Genomic DNA, 14,556 nt, shown 5'->3' with positions numbered 1-14,556 from the left:
GAAACACCCACTAGTCCCGCAACACAAGCTCTAACTCAGAGTCAATCTCAGTCTGGAGCTTTACCCCCTGTACCCCCTGTAAGGGGTAAGCCTAAGGTTGAACGTCCCAAAACATCACTTGTATGGAAATTTTTTAAACATGATAAAGTCAATCATCGTGCTATCTGTGAAAAATGTAAGCAACAATTTGCACACTCAATAAGTGGTGGGACAGGGGGTTTAACTAGACACTTAAGAAGTGCTCACAAATATTTATGGATACAAGCTAACATAGAAGCCGGAAAAATTATAGATCCTACCATCAGTTCTGACACTCCTAGTGGATCTGGTTCTAATCAAATTCAACAACAACTTGACCCTGCTTCTGGTCATGTTTTACGCAAATATAACAAAGATAGGGATCGTGAGAACTTAGCAAAAATGGTGGCTGTCTGTGGCTTACCTTTTACTTTTCCTTCTCACCCTGCTTTTGTGCATTATATACAAGAAACTTATAACCCCACTTTTCAAGGTTTTCCTGAGACCACGGTTAGAAATGATGTTTTTAAATTTCAAACCGAATGTCTTCAGTATATTCGTTGTGTATTTTTCACTTAGATTGTAAAGTGTCTATCACGTCTGATATATGTCGTAGTCCTAATGGTTGTGATTATTTAACTGTTACATGTCATTGGGTTGATCATCACTGGAACTTGCAAAAACGTATTATAGGTTATAAATTTGTTGATTCAAAACACAGTGGAGCATATATTGCAACTACTGTTCTACAAATACTTGATTTTTATGGACTCGTTAATAAAGTTTTAACTATCACCTTAGATAATGCTTCTGCTAACACAACCGCGGCAAATAGCTTAAAATCTAGACTTTGTCCAATTAATCCAACAATTTTTCATGTTAGATGTGCATGCCATATTTTTAACTTGGTAGTAAAAGATGATCTTAATTTATTTTCTGATGCTTGTAGTAAAATACAACATGCTTGTGGCTATATTTTTCGTGCTCATAAACAAAGTAGAATTCGTGAATTTGCTCAACAATGTGCTAGTGTTGGCCTTCCATTTAGAAAAGTTCCAAAAGATGTTTGTACTAGGTGGAATTCTACTTATGAAATGCTTACAGTTGCTTATGATTATCGGGTGCCTATCCAAAAGGTATTTAATATGCATAATGCTTACCCTGTTGATCAAATTGTTGATTCTGATTGGGATGAGATCAGAGAGCTTACTAAATTTTTAGAAAAAATTTATTATGCTACAAAACAATTTTCTGGTATATATTATCCTACTGTTACACAAATATTATGGTATATTTGTGGAATTTCTGTTGTATTTGGTAAGTATAAAAAAAATCCAACTTATGCACCGACCATTAAAGAAGTGATTTTAAAATTTAAAAAGTATTTTTTTCCCTATTCCCGAAGTTTATTTAATTTCTAATTTGCTTAACCCATCTTTAAAACTAAGAGGTGCAAAGGGACTTGTTCGTAAAATTTATGAGAATTTAGAAATTCAAGAAAATGAACAACCATCTCTCGAAAACTGCCAAGCTAGCATATATTCTTATGCTAGATCAATGTTTGATAAATATAAATCTATGGATACAACTGGTACTGAAACTGCTCCTTCTACTTCTAAGTCTGGAGCAGAAGTTTTATGGGAAGATATGAATGATATAACACGTTTTGATTCCTCTAATGATGATGAACTTGATTCTTATCTTAATTAAGGATTGGAAAATATTAAAGACGACACAAGGAAATGAACAACTTTTGTCATGGTGGAGGGAGCGTGGCAAGGCTTTTCCAACACTCTCAATTATGGCCCGAGATATCCTGGCTATTCAAGCATCATCAGTAGCATCGGAGAGTGCTTTTAGCGCGGCAAGATTTCAAATTGGAGATCATAGACATTCATTAGCGGAGGACAGTCTAGAGATTTCCGTATTATTCAGAGATTAGATTAATTCAGAAAGAAGAAATCTTGGTTTTGAAAAATTAACCACTAGGGAAGAAGAAGAATACAATGAGATACTTACCACTGGGAGCAACGACGGCATAGAGCTCATGGAACATCAATAAACATTGCCAATTTCAGTAGAATGTCCGAGAGATATTATTGATAAGTTACAAAGAAGCTATATAGGAGCTTACAAATATTAGTATGATAATTTGTAATTGGCTACTAAGAGGCCTAGTTCAAACAGAACCCTTCCTAGAAGGTGGCTGCGTAGATTAGGTGCTCTTCAAAAGAATTATATTTGTATTTGAGATTTGAAAGTTCTATTAATAAAATAAAAGGCTTTAAGCGTTGAATTATTTTTATGAATTGTCTCAGTTACTTAATAGTTAATATTTTAAAATTATATTAAATAAATTATAACTCTATTATAAATTTATATTTACTAGAATATTTCATTACAAGTCTTTTGTTTTAATATTTTAAAATTCTTTACTTAGTTTTCTAATTTTCGTTTTAACATATTAACATTTAAGTTTATTAAATAAGTCAAAAATCTAGTCGTTGCAAACTTTAAAAACATAGTAATTTTCAAAAAACTAAACGTTTTTTTTATTAAAAAAAAATACACTTAAGGCCCACGAACCCGTCCCGTCCCATCCCGTCCCATCCCGTTTGTTAGCGGGACGGGATGGGACGACAGTTTCGTCCCGTCCCGCCACCGTCCCGCTTAAATGTCGTCCCGTCTCGTCCCGTCCCGTTAATTTCGTCCCGTCCCGTCCCGTCCCGTTGGACAGCCATATCTTTACATGAAAAGTGACTAAAATTCATTACTTTTGAAACTATGGCTATTTTTGAATAACCACTTGTAAATTTAGCTATTTTTGAATTTCTCCCACTCATGTCCCCTCAACAAGCAGGGCAGTCCCTTGTTATTGGAGTATGTTAAAAATAATCTCCGAAATATAGCTTCGAGCATTTTTCATCCTTTAAATTTGCAAAGAAAGCACTTTTGGTTTTCATTAACTAGTATTTAACAAATTCTGAACACTTAGATTTAATGGGAATTATTTTTGAAAATTAATCAGAAACGCTAGGAGAGTTTCATCAAATCCTAAAATCTAAAATACTAAATACTGCATCAAACACCAAAAATATACCAAAAATAATAGACTTTGCACCTAAAAAAAGTTGCACCTTGAACTAGAACTAGAAATAGACAAAAAATAGAAGAAAATATAAAAAAATGCACCTCCAAATGTGAGTTCCTATTTAATTTATTCTTTTTTTTTTCCATTGTTCACTATAAATTGATCAATAAGAATTTATAAATATTTGATGCAAACTAAAATACTTATTTTTGACAAACATAATAGAAAATCAAAAGTAAATTTAGGTACTATTTTAAATATATCTAAAAGATAAGTGACTTTTTTGTTAATTTCTCCAGCCATAAACATGGAGAAGTGTGGGAGAGGTATGTAAGGAGAGACTCTACTGTTGACGTGAAAACGGAGGAGTGAGGATATCGGAATAGTCACCGGCGGCTTCTGTGGGACGGCATGGAAGTCTTATTGGGCTTCGGACCCAGTATTTTTTCTTGCCCGTTGTCGACATGCCAATCCAAGAGGAGATATTTTAACCTTAGACCTCGAGCTAGTCTCAACGAAGGAAATGACTCTTTTTACCAGGCCGCCATTGAACGAGCTTCCCTTCGTCTCCGGGAATCTCACTCTCCAGGCAAATTCCCTCCATTTTACTCTAATTCTTGTGTATACCATACATGTATTTGTATATGCATTTTCTATTCGCCTGCTATCCTTTGAGCTTCTTCAATGGCTGGGGTGATTTTTCCTTATTGTCGAATTGTTTGTATGAAGCCAAATTATCATTTTTTTTTGCTAACTGATCACTCGCCTAAGTGATGCCTCTGTAGATATAGTCATACTTTAATGAATGCTCGTTGGGACAAGCTTACTTAGGCATGCGCTTTATTGAGTAAAGGTTTGTGAAACTAGCTTGAATAAATAAAGAGGATTCATATAACAGACTCCGCTAATTTGGGATTGAAGTGTAGGAGTGCTTGTAAATCAGACAATCTGGAGAACTTGTGTCTCTTGCCAAATGCCAACTATGATGAAGCACGCTGGGCTGAAAGGTGCTATGGATTAAACTTTGATTGGAAAAGGACAGCGTAATAATGCTTCATTAAAAGCTTTTTCAAGTTATTCGAGACGTAGCATCAATCAGCAGTCTTTCTTCTCATATTTTTGGGGTCTACTTCCTGTTCTTCATCTTCTTATACAGTAAAGTGCTTTTATCTTCAACTAGAATTCATAATCCTTTTACCACCATAGCTTATACGTGTAAATCAACAAGTCAGAAACTGTTGGAAAATGGCCAAAAATAACTGAAGTTCAGGGTAAGATACTAAGATAGCTTTATGAATAGTTGCATACAGCTCAATGAATTCCAAGTTGCATTTCCTCAAGAACATCCTATGACGGATATTTACTCCAAATCCTGCTTATTTTTTGTTCAGAAGTGGTTGTTGTTACGCACTAGTTCTCTGAAGAATGTCTATCTCTTGCTTTTGCAGATCCTCTCCTCATTGACCCATATGTTGGCTGCCTTCTTCCTTCTACCACTATGGAAGACATGAACCAACAGCTGCATCCCTACTGTCTTGCAACTAAGTTTATTGATGACAAGTTGCTAGAAACAATGCAATCGTCTGATGGGCTGAAACAGGTAAGAAACCATTGCTTACTGAGATCTAGTTGATCAGTTCTAACAACATTTTTGAGTTAGATGGGAAAGTACTCTACTGACATGCTGCAGGCTGTTTTGTTAACAGATGGCCTGGATACGCGGCCTTACAGGCTCAATTGGCCTACATCAACCCTAATATTTGACATATGCCCTACACAAGTATTCAGAGGAGCGATTCAGAAGCTTCAAGGTATTAACATCTTTCTCCCTTTTGTGTTGTTCTCTCCCTTATTTATGGAAATCGCATGTGGGGACAATTAAGTCCACGGGAACCAATGCACGGCTTACACCATTCTCCATGTCCTCTAGATTTCTATTTATGAGATATGCTTTACCATTCTATATTAACTGTGTCAATATTTGGTTCTGACCCTGAAAATGAAGCTTTTCAAAAATTTAGACCAGCTATAGAATTTGTTCTTCATTTTTCTTATTTGCATTAGGGGTTTGGGGGGCTGGGGCGGGCGGGCGGGTGGATTGATGTTTGTTTAGAATCTCGGACCCAATAGTTTTAGTCAAATCAAACAGGCAATGGTGTCCTGTTTGTCTTTCAGAGCTACCATCTTTTGGTGGCAGAAGATGTGTTCTATATCTAGTTCCGTTACCTGTAGATTCAATTCCCTAACTGCAGTAGATGAAAATTCACCATCAAGCTCTAATTTTATTCTGTTCTTTCCAGTTTCCTCCAGCTCAATGCTTCAAAAGAACTCTTCGTTTTCGTTTTTGTTTTTTCATTTTGGTAAATTATATCTTTACGTTGATCAGTGTTTCCTTCTTTGTCCTTATATTTAAAAGAATTGCATGCTCATCGGGTGTGCCATGATATCCAATTTGAAAAATTACTTTGCAGCACATAGTGATATCTCATGGGGGAACGGAAGGTGTAAATAGAAAGATAGGTCATTTGTCTCAAAGCTTGGGGATGAGATCTCGTTGTCCTGCAAGGTGAAAATCAAAAATAAAATATAGTATAGAAAGAAACTCAGAGATTGCTTATTCGCTCTAAATAGTGGAATTAGAACAAGGAAAAATTAATTTCAGGTCTTAAGAAAAATTCATTTTTCTGGCTTTCATAAAAGATATTATTATCAGTATTTCCTATCCTCATCTGCCCTTTTGTTCTTGTTTTATTTATCTTCATCCTCCAGTTAGAAATCAATTAATCAACCAATCATCTCAATTCCAAATTGACTGACGCTGTCTTCTAGTTAGCTATAAACTGGAAGATAATGATAAGGAAAACATTGATAATGATACCTCTAATGAACTCTATCACTCTGTCGGGAAGAGTGCATTTTTTTGCATTTACATGAAAACTGTAAACGCTTATTTTTCTCTTCTCAAGAGTAAAGCTGATAAGCAAAATTATAATGTCGAGATAGTGGGTTCATGCTTAACTTTTTCCGTACAAGTCATGCTAGTACATTTGTTAATATATTACAATGGAAAAGAATTATTTTGATGAACCATGCCAACCATTGGCATCTCTCAAGTTTGCCAGCTATCGTGCTATCCTCTCTTTATACCAAAAATACAAGTGAGTAGGAAGGATCTTTCAATACCCTCAATGATTTCTCACTATTTTGAAAAAATGATTTTTTTCTTTCACTCCACACGCATCAAAGGAGACATTGTGAGCTGCAAATATTTCTGAGTTCTTTTCAAAAAATATTTCTGAGTTCAGTGAACTTTTTATGAGACTTCCATGTTTTTTCATGATATTATTTGATATGTGAGACTTGTGTTAATTACATTGGTTCTGTTTGAAGAGGAATGTTTTTACTCCTTGATGTTCCTTATGTCATTTTGTCTTTATTCATAAATGTATTAGTTTTATGATCACATGAAGCATATCTAATGGTATTGCTATGGATGACATAGATGCTGGGGCTAAGATTCCAAGAGGATGCATGTCTTTTCATGTCCCGTCAGAGTCTTTTGACATAGAAAATGTACTTCGCAGTAAAGGATTTAGTGGTACCAGACCAAGTATATGGGTTTTTCAGGTGAACATATGGTTTCTGGGTAAATTCTTTGGCCTTTCATGAAGTTATGCATTTATTTATGGTGCTTACAGATTTAGAGTTTTTACCCCGGTTTGACGCTTTACCCTTACGAACTGTGGGAAATAGGAGTTTTTACCAACCCCATCCACCAGGGAAAGACAAGAAAAAGAAAAGAAAACAAAGAGCTTGGGTTGCAAGTCATACACTGATTGTAAATGTCAGATAGATATTTGACATGATAGAGAACTTGCCTTTTACTTGAGTGGAGCTGTTTTTATAGTTCCTACTTGGTGCTCCAAAATTGTAGAATTTTTCCTCATTAATGGTGAATTTTTTTTAAATCTTTGGCTTTATTTGTCTTGATTACTGGCTTCACCAAAACATAATCACAATCAGCACATTTTCACCTTTCCTGCTCCCTCTCCCTTCTCAACCTTCGTTCCCCATAGAACATAAATGTTTATGGAGGCTTACCTACTCACTGAAAGAGGGAGGTACTTTTATTGTGGCATCTGCTGCATGTAATGGGTGTTGGTGTAGTTTACATTCCTAAATGTTGCTGTCGTTGTTGGCAGTATCATGACAGATTTTTAGAAGTCACCTAGTGTTCTAGGGCCTCTGTTATCGTCATCTGCGGTTGAACTTTCTATACCATTTGGTCAATAGTATACATTTGATGTGGAATTCTGGTACATGTACCTTAGCAGTAACAGGAGTACCTCATTTGTAGGGATTTCCTGTTGTGAACTTGGCAAGTTTTAAAGATATCTTGTCCGTTGTCAGTAATTTAGCCATGAAGGGATGTCTTTTCTTGGGGGAAATTCCTGTCTGGCTGGCTGAAACTGAAGTTGCAGACCTGGTGAGCTTGTACATTGAGCAGGCTTTTTTCAATTCAATTACATCCTCAAAAACTGCAAATTCCAGCAATCTAATTCTTGGTCAATGTTCAGCCTGCCACAAAGACATGGCTTGACAACCTCTTTATGAGCTATGGTTTTCGGGTGAAGGCGATTGAATATGATGAAGTTGCACGAAACCTCAGCAAAGATTCTGCAAGACGATCATCAGGAGTCGGCACGAGCATACTTTTTGTTGCAGAGCATCTGCGCTTCTCTGATGATCAGGTAGATTTACTGTGTGCCATAATGTTGTCCAATTCTATTCTTATTCTCTTACATTCACCATATTAGAATAGCGCACCCCCCCCCCCAAAAAAAAAAAAAAAAAAAAAACTCAATAAAAAATAAATAAAGAAACCTGTTATATTTGTCTATTGGAGCAAGAGGAAAAAGAAAGAAAGAAAGAAAAAGAAAAATAGTTGTCCTTATATAAAGATTCCTAGTCTCTGAACTTATTGATATCCACTCAGATGGAAACCTGGAGGAGCGAATTTCAGAGAATAGAGGAAGAAGGGGATGAAGAAGGCTTTGAGGAGCTCTAGTAGAATTTATTCCTTCCATCTACTCTTATGTTTGCTTTGTTGAGGTTCTGAGATCAGTATTTATCTGTTTTTGAAATGCCCATTTCTAATGTTTGTCTTGTTAGTTTGTTGTAGTAACCTAGCAGCTATTTTGGTTCTTGGCAGCTGTTTCAACTTAAAAATGACAGTTAAATGGTTATCACAGTTGGACGTTCATTTTGCTACAGTTTTGTTTAAAGATTATCAGGTCGGCCAAGTAGCTAATGTAAATCACGATTTTCTTAGATTTATGATTCCGGTATTTTATCCGTCGTTGTTAAAGTTAGCTTATCGTGTTGCCATATTACATACAAACTTTGAAAATGCATGAAGACACAAGCGGAGCCAAGATTTCAACACTATAAATTATGGATTTTACAAGGAAATTTTATCTCCTATACGAAAGGTTGATACCTTATTTATTATAAGTAAATACCCTTTTAAAAATTATCTCCTATAGCTACCTTTTAATTTTTATAGCAAAATATCTATTTATGGTCACTTCCTACCTTTAAGCCATTAAATACGCTCTGTATTATTTTTCTCTCTCCCTCTCTCCTCCTTTCTCTTTCCTCTTTCTTCTCTTTTCCCCTGGTTTTTCCTCCCCTGCTTTTAGTAGTCCTAGCAGGGGCTGTGTTCTGCCAACAACAGATTCGGCCAGCGACCACCTTCCCCCTTCCTTGTTGTGTCACCCCTAACCCCCTCCTCCGGCCGGCGATTTCTTTCACACAGTTGTGTTACACATTCTAAAGTTTTCTTAGATTTTGCATTGATTGTTCATGTTTGGCTTGTGAGATCTGAAAAAGTTCTGTCTCTGGTTTCCGTTTGATCCTTTAAATTGGTGCTTCTTCAACAACTATTTTTTTTTTTTGTATTTTAATGTATCTCGCTGTATTCCATGTATTTCATTATATTCACTGTCTCGCTGTATTCCATGAATGTATTCATATGGTTTTTTAATTAATATAATTTATGTATTCAAATGTATCTGCAATATGTATTCATATGTGTTTTACACTATAGATGATCCGCTATACTTCATGTATTCAATGTATTTTTATGTATTTAACTATATTCAATGTAATTATATAATTTCAATATATAAATCTATTTGTAAATATGCCACTAAAAAATATTTTAGTAAAGATACCACTAAAAAAAGTAATGATGGATTGAATCTTTGAAGATTGCTATGTTTTTTGGGGTGTTTTTCGGTTGAGAAGCTTTTCTATAACTGGAAATACAAATTTTGTGTGTTATAATTGAGTTTGTTGAGTTATATTAGGAGTCCATCGCGTTAATTGATTCACTTACCGTTTTTAAACAGCTGAAGACCTTTTTTTCCACAAACTCCGTTACTGTATTCACGAATACAACTCGCTAATACAGTGGAATACATTCTCTGCTTAGCAGGATTCCCCTGTTTTCCGCCAAATTTTGCTACTGTATTTATGAATACAGTATCAAAAATACATCGAATACAGTCTATAACAACTGAAAACATAGCTATAGGAAGTAATTTAGTAAATGGTAGTTGTAGCAAGCTAATAATCACTAAAACATAGCGGTTTCTGAAAATTTCTCATTTCAGAATGCCGATTTCAAATGCTAATGACTGAGTTCTAAATTTGATCTTTGTACATATGTAATGAATTTTTGACACAGATACACTATTTGAACAAAAGCTACCGGGTTTGATCGAATCCGTAGCTCGGCTTCTGCCTCCGCCGTTGTATAAAGAGACAAAATTCCTGTTGTTTTTACCATAATTCTACTGTTTTATATTAAGGAAAAAAGAAAACAAAGTCGTTTAAGTCTATATTGGGGCTTCAAGCGCAAAAGGAAGATAAAATGGCAGGCTTTAACAAAAGGTGTTTCAAGACTTAAGTGCACTTTAAGCAAGCTTTTGACAACGCTGGAGTCCAGCAGAAAAAGGTGTCATTTCTCGAAGCAAGAGTAAAACGACAAAGTTTCTCCCTCTAGGCAAATGTACAAGAACCAACCGCAGTGCTTTACTGCGATTTTCTCTTACCGAAGAACCACGTCCTACTGTGAATATCTTTTGATATCTCTCTCTCGAATAGGCTCCACGAATAGACCTTGGTTGTTATGGCTAGCTACGTATGGACACATGCAAAACAGATTTAGGAAAGGGGCAGAAATTTACTAACTTAGCGAAGAGGTCTCTTAAGACTTCAACACAACTATCCTAGCTGATAAGCTTGGGAGAACAGAGTTTAGATAACCATATGTTATCTTTAAATATTCCTAAATTTTTCTATTATGTCAAAACGAGATTGCCACTTCTCAAATATCCGATAAGACTGTAGGGAGGGTGCATGAGGAGAAATGGTGCCCCTGACATTCCCCACAGATGAATGGATGGAAGGCAATTGCACAACAATTACATGGGTAATTAGATATTCCAGGATCATAAGCCTAAAGTTGCAGCTGGGCAACATGCAACTGGCGGCAGCATTTATGTTCAATGTTAATTTGCTAAAACACAGATATTGTCCATTTACTTCTTTGCGTACGTAGTCAGCATATGATTCTTGGCATTAATTCTGATCCTTGAAGACCCTGCATGACAACAGTTTATTGCATATCCATATTCTATAAAGCAAGTACGCCTTTTGCTTCAACCATCCTAACTTCCTTTGAAGCCACAGTTTTGGCAGATGAGCATTTGCATCATCATTAGAGAAGACTGATGCCTACAAAGACCTTGATTTTTAAGATATGCTAGAGCAAGGCCCAATTTGCATAAAGGAATCTATACATGCTTCATACCTTCCATTTGATCTCCCTTCAGCAGCAGTTTGACTCCCTGACTCTCTGCAACCCGATCTTTTTTACTTCCGTAAATAAGGTTCATGCAGTTACTCAGTATTTGTCAGTAACATAGCAAACAACTTAGACCCCTATTCTCTTCGTTTCTTTTTCTGGATGTCATATATAACAACTTAGACCATCTTCACCAACTGGTGTTGGAACCTTAGCATTTGTTGCAGTAACAGCAAACGTCTATGCACATTCTCCATGCAAAAGCTACTGATATGGAAGCTACAAATCAGCAATGAAGAAACATGACATGTTCACAGTCTGAGGTAGAGCAGTCGACAAATGATTGGGAGCCTCTTGTCCCAGTTAGTCATATTTTCCTGGCGCAGGAAATGATACAAGCACAGTTTAATGTCGGCAGTCAGTAGAACAAAGAAGAATATCCAAAAAAATCCCTCAATTTTGGGAAACGAGAAGCCAGTACACATAAGATTTCTGTGATCCGCCCGTGACATTTGTCAAGCAATAGTGCTTTCTCCTTGGCATTAGACTTGACTTGTAAAAATATCTAAAGAAAAGTCCATTTTGAGAAACCTGAGCTAGAATCGAAATTGCTTCCAGCAGAACATATCAACTATTTTTGAGTAGTGGAGACGGATGCTCTAATTTCATACCGCTAAAAAACGAAGCACCTTTCATTTAGCCGTCTGTCAAATTTTTAACAGCCAGCTACACTTACTGCCTCTCCTTCAAGAATTCATCCCCAGCTAAAACCAGGTTCCTTGGTTACCTGCCTTTCCGACATAGCTGCTCTAATTTCCTCTGTATCACCCCATCTACCTAACGATGTATACATATTTGCTAGAAGCACATAAGGAGCAGAATTCTGTGGGTTGAGACGGATGAGCTCCTCTGCTGCCCGCCTTGCTAAGGTTACATTTCCATGAAGCCGACAAGAACTGAGCAAAACCTCCCACACAATAGAGTCATCTTTGCATGGCATCTTATCGACTAGTTCTTCTATTTCACTAAACCGGGCAGCACGACCCAGACAATCAATTATACAAGTGTAATGATCAACAAGTGGCTCCAACCCATATTGTAGCTGCATTGAGTTGAATATCTTAAGCCCCAGATCTACCAGCCCAGAGTGACTACAAGCAGTTAAAGCGGCAATAAATGTTACAGTATCAGGTTTTTCTCCTGAACAAATCATGTCTTCATACAAGAAAATAGCTTCATCTCCACGACCATTTTGTGCATAGCCATGTATCATCTCATTACATGTAATTGTATTCTTATAAGGCATCATGTCAAAGTGCACCCTGGCCCCATCTACATCACCACATTTGGAATACATGTCAATTAGAGTACTTCCAACTACAACATCATTATCATATCCACCTTTAATTATCAGACCATGAACCTGTCTCCCTTGTGGCAATGAGGATAACTTTGTACAGCTACTCAGTGTAGTAGCGTATGAAAACTCATTAGGCAACATCCCCATCTGTAGCATTTTATTAAAGAAAGCAAAAGCTTCTTTGTCCAATGAATTATAGGATAAACCGGTAATTAAAGAATTCCAACAGACTATATCTGCTTGAGAGAGTCCATTAAAAATACGTAGAGCTGCTTCCACTCTACCACACTTTAGGTACATACCAATAAGACTACTAGCTATGTATACATCTCCAGGAAAGACATACTTTAATGAAGTAGCATGGACCTGTTCCCCACATTCTAGTACACCAATCTCAGAACATGAACTAAGTATGACAGCCAAAGTGGTCCGATCAGGTTGCTGATTCCGAAACTGCATTTCTCTGAACAGCTTTAGTGCCTCAAGATGGTCCTCATTGTGGGAATAGCCTGAAAGTATAGCATTCCATGAAATCAAGCTTGGGCAAGTCATGCTATCAAATATCAAACGGCCATTTTCAACATCCCCTGATTTAACACAAGCCGCAAGCATATTTATGTAAGTAACATCATCTGGTTCAACACCAACACCCTGCATCCTTTTCATGTACTCCATCGCTCTTTCTTTATCACGATTCTGTCCAAACCCACTTATCATAACATTCCAAGAAACGGTACTAGTTTCTGATAGGTTTCCAAACAATACTTCAGCACTTTCCATGTCACCATTTTTTGCATACATGTCAAGCAAGGAGTTACATACATGAAGATCTCCATCGAATCCAAGTTTAATTGTCAAACCGTGGACTTGCTTCCCCTGTGTATTAGGTAGATCACCATCAGTCTCACCATTCCAACCAAAATTCGAACCCCCACCCTTAGCACAAACCCTTAGTACACTAGATAATGAAACAGAGTCGATCCGAATTCCACTCCTCTGCATTAACCTAAACATTTCAAACGCCTCTTCCACTCGATTAGTTTCAACCAGTCCACAAATCATTGCCGTTAAGGAAACCTCATTAGGCTCATCCAACTCCCTAAACGCCTTCAATGCATCCGAAGGGCATCCACATTTTACATAAAGGCTCAACAAAGCATTCCCAACGTACACGTTCTTGTGAAGACCATACTTTACAGCAGCACAGTGAGACACCCTGCCGCACTCCAGTTCACCCAACCCGCCACAGGCGCTTAAAACGCTAGCCAATGTGATATGGGTCGGTGAGAAACCTTGTGAATTCATCAGAGAATAAACCTCCAAGGCCTTTCTTTCATGACCATTTCGAGCAAATGCACTAATTATAGTGTTCCAGGATACACTATTTCTCTCGGGCATTTTCAGGAATAGTTTATGCGCATCGTCCAGCTGACCTTCCTTACAATAAGCACTTAACAGCGAATGCCAAGAATACAAGTTTCGTTCAACCATTTGATCGAACAGCTGCCGTGCGGCCTGAATACGACCACATTTGGAATACAATTCAATTAAGCGGTTTACGAGGAATGTATCAGCGGAAAGGCCAACTCGGAGTATATGGGCGTGGAGAAGTTTGCCTGCTATGCATGCTTTATTGTCTATGGAGGTTTGTAAGAGATTTGCCAAGTACGTAGTGTTGGTCCTGGCATGCATTGTTATAAGACGAAGTTTGACGTCAATTTTAGTATCAATGTGAAAATATATACAGTTGTCTACTTTGACCTACGTACGCGGGTAGCAGGAAAATGAAAAACTACGCGAGTAGCATAAAGTATCAGGTAAGTCCAAAACCATTCTTTTTCTTTAGAAATGTTCAGGGACAAGTATGACTTCTAAATTGGTTTCATAGCTACGATATTGGGCTTCATTAATGTCATAACATTTGGGCTTTGTATTAGGGATTTTTACCTAGTTATACTATAGTAAAAACCTATTTACTACATTTATTTAGGTTTCTTATTAATTACTTCGTATATCTATATTTACAAGTTATATACAAAACTATTAAGAAGAAAAAAGTTCAAGATTCCTTAATTTTAGCTTGTCAGTTACAATCCATTTACAATAACTCCCCTACATTTAAGATTATGTTTCTCTTTTCTCTCTTTCTTAATAATCAGCCAAAATCCCTCTTTTATTTTTATATCCTCCCCTCCCCCCCCCCCCCCCCCCCCC

General features: G+C 36.8%; 2 protein-coding genes across 2 annotated transcripts; one reads left to right on the top strand and one right to left on the bottom strand.

The window, feature by feature from the left end:
• LOC109227520 (putative S-adenosyl-L-methionine-dependent methyltransferase MSMEG_1480/MSMEI_1444) lies at window positions 3,396-8,464 on the top strand. The gene is made up of 7 exons (XM_019392715.1): window positions 3,396-3,698; window positions 4,558-4,709; window positions 4,800-4,920; window positions 6,612-6,736; window positions 7,467-7,595; window positions 7,687-7,860; window positions 8,106-8,464. Exons 1-7 carry the CDS (start codon window positions 3,521-3,523, stop codon window positions 8,175-8,177), a joined length of 951 nt encoding a protein of 316 aa, XP_019248260.1. The 5' UTR covers window positions 3,396-3,520; the 3' UTR covers window positions 8,178-8,464.
• On the bottom strand, window positions 10,780-14,187 carry LOC109227519 (pentatricopeptide repeat-containing protein At4g20770). The gene has a single exon (XM_019392714.1). It carries the CDS (start codon window positions 14,032-14,034, stop codon window positions 11,737-11,739), a length of 2,298 nt encoding a protein of 765 aa, XP_019248259.1. The 5' UTR covers window positions 14,035-14,187; the 3' UTR covers window positions 10,780-11,736.

The sequence above is a fragment of the Nicotiana attenuata genome, chromosome 6 (assembly GCF_001879085.1).
Source record: "Nicotiana attenuata strain UT chromosome 6, NIATTr2, whole genome shotgun sequence".
Taxonomy (NCBI): domain Eukaryota; kingdom Viridiplantae; phylum Streptophyta; class Magnoliopsida; order Solanales; family Solanaceae; genus Nicotiana; species Nicotiana attenuata.
Note: the sequence above shows the minus strand (reverse complement) of the source record. Positions and strands in the feature narration are given on the sequence as shown.

What these genes read in the sequence shown, in the direction of transcription:
- LOC109227520 (XM_019392715.1), top strand. Translation starts at nt 3,521, where the DNA reads ATGGAAGTCTTATTGGGCTTCGGACCCAGTATTTTTTCTTGCCCGTTG. An exon ending in CGTCTGATGGGCTGAAACAG is followed by an intron (nt 4,710 to 4,799) that starts GTAAGAAACCAT and finishes GACATGCTGCAG; the next exon opens with GCTGTTTTGTTAACAGATGG. An exon ending in AGCGATTCAGAAGCTTCAAG is followed by an intron (nt 4,921 to 6,611) that starts GTATTAACATCT and finishes TGGATGACATAG; the next exon opens with ATGCTGGGGCTAAGATTCCA.
- LOC109227519 (XM_019392714.1), bottom strand. Translation starts at nt 14,034, where the DNA reads ATGCATGCCAGGACCAACACTACGTACTTGGCAAATCTCTTACAAACC.